The sequence below is a fragment of the Nilaparvata lugens genome, chromosome 5 (genome assembly GCF_014356525.2).
Source record: "Nilaparvata lugens isolate BPH chromosome 5, ASM1435652v1, whole genome shotgun sequence".
Taxonomy (NCBI): domain Eukaryota; kingdom Metazoa; phylum Arthropoda; class Insecta; order Hemiptera; family Delphacidae; genus Nilaparvata; species Nilaparvata lugens.
Window position 1 is genome coordinate 76,775,372 of NC_052508.1, and position 7,825 is coordinate 76,783,196.

At 33.7% G+C, this 7,825-nt stretch overlaps 1 protein-coding gene across 1 annotated transcript; it reads left to right on the forward strand.

Moving 5' to 3' along the window:
- The first annotated feature begins 2,910 nt into the window (after window positions 1-2,910).
- Window positions 2,911-7,825, forward strand: LOC120351671. Its single transcript, XM_039429619.1, has 3 exons — window positions 2,911-3,173; window positions 5,308-5,456; window positions 7,580-7,825. Exons 2-3 carry the CDS (start codon window positions 5,313-5,315, stop codon window positions 7,823-7,825), a joined length of 390 nt encoding a protein of 129 aa, XP_039285553.1. The 5' UTR covers window positions 2,911-3,173; window positions 5,308-5,312.

Genomic DNA, 7,825 nt, shown 5'->3' on the forward strand with positions numbered 1-7,825 from the left:
TTTTAGGTTAGTTAACGCAAATTTTGAAAGTTTTCTGTTTTTACTCTAATGGAGAAAAGGTGAACTATTCTCTATGCTACCTCAATATGTATTCTAATGGCATAGGCTATAAAGCCGGGTAATTCAAAAATAGAATAATTTATCGATTGAGAAAATGAAAAATTTTTTAACCGGTCGCATTAGACTATCTAATTCATTTTTACAATGGATTTGATTATTTTAAAATATATTGCTACCACTAAGAAATTATCTAGTCAATGGTTATTAGAGGTATTTTATCAATTTCTGAGATATTACCTAAAATGTGTAGCCAACTTATTTGAGATTTTTCTGAATATAGGTATTGATAACCATTGGTTATATCAATTTGAAACCGATTCTTGGTCTACAGATCAAATTTTAAATGAAATTTAGCATTCTAAAATATTTATAGTCCTATTACTACCATCAACAAATCATTCAGTAAATAGAAGATTATTTAAAAGTATAGTAGCTGGAAAATTTCTCTAGAGTAAAAACAATTGGGCTATATTTACCTATTCATTATAAGAAGAATGATTATTTTATTCTATGACACACAAAGCAGTGATTCTCATAGCCTATATATAAAAGACAGTCATCAAATTCATCATGGTTTTATGAAATTCACAAATTAATAGTACGAAGCCGAAGCAATATTAAAATTTCATAAATCCAACAAACCCATAAATTTTATGATAATTCTCAAGTTGAAAATAGCAGGTACAGGTAGAATCTCTATGATCTGCAGATATCCGCTAACTAAAAAACATTATTTATTTAATTAAGTTTGTATAATGAATTGACATTTCAAGTATCTTCAATTACATTATATTCATTCATTTATACACATAAGATGTATTTACTTCACACACACAAGAGAAGATACAAAGATAAAAATGAACACATGATAGAAAATAGCATAAACAATCAAGAAATACTAATTAGAAAACAGAGGTGAATAAAAGGAATTAATATTAAAAGATTATTAATAAAATAATCTATATATATAAAAGCGAAATGGCACTCACTCACTGACTGACTGACTGACTCACTCACTCACTCACTCACTCACTCACTCGCATAACTAAAAATCTACCGGACCAAAAACGTTCAAATTTGGTAGGTATGTTCAGTTGGCCTTTTAGAGGCGCACTAAGAAATCTTTTAGCAATATTTTAACTCTAAGGGTTGTTTTTAAGGGTTTAAAGTTCGTCTTTTAGCATGTATATTCTTCTTCTCTCAATCTCTTAATTATAATTGAAATTTCCATATCATATGTTACTATAGAACTATAATCTAGATAGAGTACCTCTTCGAAACAGTTGTTAACTGGCAACTAAATTAATAATTTGTCAGGTTGGCATTAAGTTGAGTTGACTTTGTTAGGTTGGCACCAAGTTGGAGATTTAAATGCATTTATCGCGGAGGAATTGATTGGGCACTGCTACTTCAATCCTGGGAATATTATATTTCTAGCCGTCAGGCTCGCTTCGCTCGCCATATCCGTTTAGCCAGACGTTTAGTCTGGACCCCCGACTGGATCGTCCTAACATATGATAAAAATGCTCAAATGGAAAATGCAGGCGAGCGAAGCGAGCCTGCTGATCTCATTCTTGGACGATCCAGTCGGGGTCCAGACTAGACGGATATGGCGAGCGAAGCGAGCCTGACGGCTAGTCAAATTATAAATTCGAGTTATTTTTCAGTTCACACACAGTTTGGTCTATGGTAGGCTAGAATGTATGAATTTATAGGACTACTTTCTTTTATTTATAAAATAGTTATTATAGTACCCTTTGAAATTAATAAAATAATAGATTGAAAATACAAATTATAACAACTAGTTTCAGAGTTCACACCTGCATCGTCAGGTTATAAAACCTTAATCTATTATTTTATTAATTTCAAAGGGTACTAAAGTTCTAAGGTAGGCTATTCAATCATAGCTCATGGCTGTCGTGCATAAGAATTACTCAACACAAGATTCATCTTTTTATTTGAATTTGAATTATTATTGTGGTTAACAGGAAAGAGAGATACATTTTTACTATAGGGAGTAACATGCTGGTTCAGACATAGGAAAAATATTAGGCCAATTTCCTAAAATGTATGAATTATTGGCTACTTTCTTTTATTTATAAATTTTAAATTCAAATTTCATTCAACCATTACACTAATTAACATTTTTTATTATTTTTTGAGCTATCCAATAATCAACTGTATGTAATAATTATTTTAAATAAGATTCTGAATGCATCAAAATTAGTGTTTCCTTTCTCTCTATCAAACTTATAATATGCAACTCTGGTTTGCGCACATCAGGCATGTTTTGCCCATGCAGACCATTTTCCAAAGATTTATTAGGCTCAGTGTATTCATGAAGTTGTATTTTTTTGTTGTTGTTTTATATTGAAAATGAGTACCGTACATAAGATTATTACTTTGTAAAGTGCATTTTTTTAAATATATATCTTTTGTCTGTCTTGTCAAAAAAAAACAATTATATAAGCTTATAAAATGGCCTTATACTCTTATGTGTAATATGGGAAATATACCCTTATGGGTACTACCCATAGTACCCTTTGAAATTAATAATTTTGCATTCTTAATCTATTGTTTTATTAATTTCGAAGTGTACTATCATTCTATTTTATGATGATAGCCCTATTTTGTATGAATAAGGGATAAGGACAAATATCATTTTAGCTGGGAGAGACCAATTGACAGCCGTTTATGTTATGCCACTTTATACTTCCGTGTCAAGCTGTCTCCAAGTTTGATCAATACAGATCAACTCAGCAACTGGTGTGGTTGGAGTTGGAATTGCTTTGTTAAAAAAATGTTTCTAGCTTCCCCATCTAAACTACCGTAGGCAAGGAGAGTATTGTTTGTTACATCTATAACACACTAGTAGTTACAAGAGCAAGAAAGTTATCATCTAAACTACACCGTAGGTAAGAAAAGGGGGTATTTTTTGTTACATCTATAACACACCAGTAGGAGTTAGACGAGCAAGAAAGTTACCATCTAAACTATCGTAGTTAAGGAGAGTACGGTATAATTGTTTGTTACATCTTAACACACCAGTTACAACAGCAAGAAAGTTAACTGAGAAAATCAACTAGGTTGACTGCCGATTTCAAACTCAGTCTGTAAGTAAACCTGATGGGACTTTACTATAAAATATTATTAATATATCACTAATGTATAACTGAAGTAGCTACACATTTTGTTATTATATACCCAGTACCTATATTAATGTCTAATGAATGTGGATGTGACAAAATAAAACTGTGTGTTTTTTCAATTATAGAAAAATTCCACAGTATCAATCCTCATTCAACAAATTTTATCAATAATTCATTCATAATGTAATACTAAACTGTAAATACTTTTTCTTATAAATGAATCGATTGATTGAAAATTTTCTTTGAAATGTGACTGATTAATAATTTGAATAGAACTTATTTTAATTTATTCTTCAATTATAAACAGAAGCAAATACCTTCTTGAAGGCTGTTTTCTTCTTTCAAATTCCACATAGCAATAAGCCAATTTTTACTTTCCTTGCCCTATTACCATAGGTAAGGAAAGTATTGCTTTCCAAAAAAAAATTAAGGTAACCCAATTTGTAAATTTCTATACGTTTCAAGGTCCCCTGAGTGCAAAAAAGTGGTTTTTGGGTATTGGTCTGTATGTGTGTGTGTGTATGAGTGTATGTGCGTCTGTGTACACGATATCTCATTTCCCAATTAACGGAATGACTTGAAATTTGGAACTTAAGGTCCTTTCACTATAAGGATCCACGAACAATTTCGATCAAATGCAATTCAAGATGGCGGCTGAAATGGCGAGAATGTTGTCAAAAACAGGGTTTTTCGTGATTTTCTCGGAAACGGCTCCAACGATTTCAATTAAATCTATACCTAGAATAGTCATCGATAAGCTCTATCAACTCTATCACAAGTCTCATATCTGTAAAAATTTCAGGAGCTCCGACCCATCAATGCAGATAGATTCCCAATTATCAGGCTTCAGATACAATTGAAAAAAAATCAAGTGGAGTAGATTGAGCATGAAAATCTCTACAATTAATGTTCAGTAACATTTTCACCTAAAATTGAAAATAAGCTTTTAATTCGAGAAAATGTGATTATTCAATTGCAAATTATTGTTGATTCTATTAAATCATTCACTATGAAGAGATAGCAGACCTCATGTGTGTCTCCAGCGTTATTGCCCTGTCACCAGCTGGCTCAAATCTTTGAATAGTAGACTTGAGATGCGCGGGAACACTAGCGTCAGGTGATCAATTTTCATAACGGCAATGAAAGTTGTGTGAGTGCGCCACACCAGATTTTTTACTTTGATGATTGAAGAGTGATGCCGGAAATTTTCAACCTCCACGCACATCAATATATCATACTTTTGTAAGCGGGAATTCTTCCACTACGGTACCCCCATCACTAAACAAAATATTTCAATACGGTACCTTATTGTACCAGTTTAGCAGTTTTAATGTAAAGTTTAACCATAGAGAAACAATAGCATAAGTAGATATCCCATGGTATAGGGCGTTTATGTCGCAACTTTTACTGTTATCTCAAGCCGATTACTATTGATTATTATCAAATTTTACTGTTTTGTTGGGTGAGAGTGTATGAACGGCACAATATGAGAGACTACCAGCGTCACACAGCTTCACGGGAAAGAATTACATGAACTAGCGGCTTGAGATAACAGTAAAAGTTGCGACATAAACGCCTATACCAGGGGATATCTACTTACGCTATTGTTTCTCTATGGTTTAACGCAGTGAAAATTATTGAAAATAACAATTTATTTCACTTTCCCATTGGAATTTTCTAGCAGATGATGTGAAAAAGTAGATTTTCATCTAAACGGGAAGAAACATATAGCGTTCAGTAATAAAGATCTATAGCATGGATTGATATTTTTAGTCTAAATTTGCCCAACATTGATTAAGATTTGCTTTGCTCCAATAGTATATATAAGTGGTACCTCGCTATAGTATCACGATCTATATTAACAATGTAATTACTAATCTCAAAACTTTAGGAGGTACTCTAACATAATACTATTAATTGTAATTATCTTTAATGAAAAAACCCACGTCATCATACTCTGTTCATGAAAAATTAATCTATTTATGATTTATATTTCTTTATCTATATTTCCAGTATTGTAATTGTATGTAAGAATAATAATAATAATAGGCTAAAATTATTATAATCTAATTGATCAATTTGTGTGTTTCATGCTCAGAAAAAATGGCCATCAAGCTTGACGATTTTCTCTCCAAAAAGAAAGAAGTCGCTCCAATTTTGGATTTATCTAAATGTACAGCGAATAGCAAAGAAGAGTTGAAAAAACTCTTAGAAAAAGTGCCTGAATTCCGCACGAGACCTGAGAAGGTATTTAAGAACCATATTTGATTATTAGAATAGAATAGAATGACTTCTTTATTTGTTGAAGTGGCGAAGTTTGAACGGTAATGTCTACTCTACCACTTAAGCACGTCGTTAGCAAAATATAAAAATACAATACAAAATATGCATAGATAATAAAAAAGATAGAAACAAAACATGACAATAAAATGTAATAAATATGAGAGTTCAATATTGAATGATAAAAGTCTTTGAAAATAAGTGTTTTTCAATAAACTTAATCACTTCAGTGCTGAAAGAAAAAGCCCAAAAAATTTGAAACAAATATGAATGGGCAATCAAAGTCAGTAGAGTTAAAGTAATGTCCGTACCTATTAGCCTATTTATTACCAGGTGTTTCAAAAAGAATAACCCAATTTAAACAGTTACATTTATTGAAAAAAAAAAATGGTATACACAAACCAATTCTACATAAAATTACTGACAGAAGTATCAAGTTTATGATGATGTATTATAAGTGTTCTATGTGCCCTCATTTTGAGGCTCGGACGACATCTAGACGGTAATCAAATTCAAATTCATCCCAGACTGTTCGCAAGATGTCTGACTTCTCGGACTGTAGCTACTGCATCATTACCCTGGCTTTCAGCTCATCAATATCAAGTGTTAAGGTAGAAACATAAACACGATCTTCAACGTTGTTCCTCTCTTAGCACTTGATATTGAGGAGCTAAAAACCAGGGTAACTGATGCAGTAGCTACTGTCCAAGAAGACAGACATCTTGCGAACAGTCTGGGATGAATTTGCGGCTACCGTCTAGAATGTCGTCCGAGCCTCAAAAGTGTCTGAGCTACTGTTTTAAATTGTGTTAAAATTAAATTCGTATGACTTTTGTTGGTGGGGAGTCCCTTGCGGCAAGGTCCCACCGCCTTAATATATAATTTAAGCCGTCAATGGGCCTTACGACTGTCATACTTCAGCCGGGACCGACAGTTTAACGTGCCCATCCGATAACACGGAAGTGATCTGGTTAAAAAAAATTGGTATTGAGAGCAGGGTTTGAACCCGGGATCTCTATGCTGCTACGCAAGCACTCTATCCACTAGACCACGGATCACTCCACAAATTGGGTCATTCTTTTTGAAACACCCGATATATATTATATTTTGTAAGAATCTATATAAAAGTGAGATACTAGACGGTTGTTACACCATTATCGATCTCTAGTAAACTCAGTAATGTATGAATGATGAATGGTTTCTTCAAATAAGTGATTGAAGAGATACCTGATGTTGAACTAAATGAATTTGATGCACTATATCAGCAATATTTACTGCTTCCAACCCACATCGAACGATTCCAATACATCTATATAATATATAATCAGTGAGTGAGTGCCATTTCGCTTTTATATATTATATAAAAGCGAAATGGCACTCACTCACTGATTGACTGACTGACTCACTCACTCGCATAACTAAAAATCTACCGGACCAAAAACGTTCAAATTTGGTAGGTATGTTCAGTTGGCCCTTTAGAGGCGCACTAAGAAATCTTTTGGCAATATTTTAACTCTAAGGGTTTAAAGTTCGTCTTTTAGCATGTATATTCTTCTTCTCCCAATCTCTTAATTATAATTGGAATTTCCATATCATATGTTACTATAGAACTATAATCTAGATAGAGTACCTCTTCGAAACAGTTGTTAACTGGCAACTGAATTAATAATTTTGTCAGGTTGGCATTAAGTTGAGTTGACTTTGTTAGGTTGGCACCAAGTTGAAGATTTAAATGCATTTATCGCGGGAAAATTGATTGGGCACTGCTACTTCAATCCTGGGAATATTATATTACTAGCAGTCAGGCTCGCTTCGCTCGCCATATCCGTTTAGCCAGCCGTTTAGTCTGGACCCCCGACTGGATTGTCCTAACATATGATAAAAATGCCCAAATGAAAAATGCAGGCGAGCGAAGCGAGCCTGCTGATCTCATTCTTGGACGATCCAGTCAGGGGTCCAGGGGGCGGAGCCCCCTGGCTAGACGGATATGGCGAGCGAAGCGAGCCTGACGGCTAGTAAATGAATAAATGACATTCATATTTTAGTTTGCATATTACTTCTATCAATCATTGTAATGTTTTTGTTATAAGATAAAGCCAGAAGACATCAAGATTCGTGAGAAAGATTTCACTTTTAAAACGCCGAAACGGGAGCTAAAACCTCCGAGCATTCGCGAATACCAATTTGTGGACCCGGTGCCAGCTGAGATGCGGGGAGTTCGCTTGGAGGACCTCAGCTCTGTCAACATTCCTTGGAAAATGCTCACAACACTGAGACCCAAGAATAAATTGGAGGATGAGTTTTTCTCCAGGTGGGTCAACATTATTCTTTTATAG

What these genes read in the sequence shown, in the direction of transcription:
- LOC120351671 (XM_039429619.1), top strand. Translation starts at nt 5,313, where the DNA reads ATGGCCATCAAGCTTGACGATTTTCTCTCCAAAAAGAAAGAAGTCGCT. An exon ending in TCCGCACGAGACCTGAGAAG is followed by an intron (nt 5,457 to 7,579) that starts GTATTTAAGAAC and finishes TTTTGTTATAAG; the next exon opens with ATAAAGCCAGAAGACATCAA.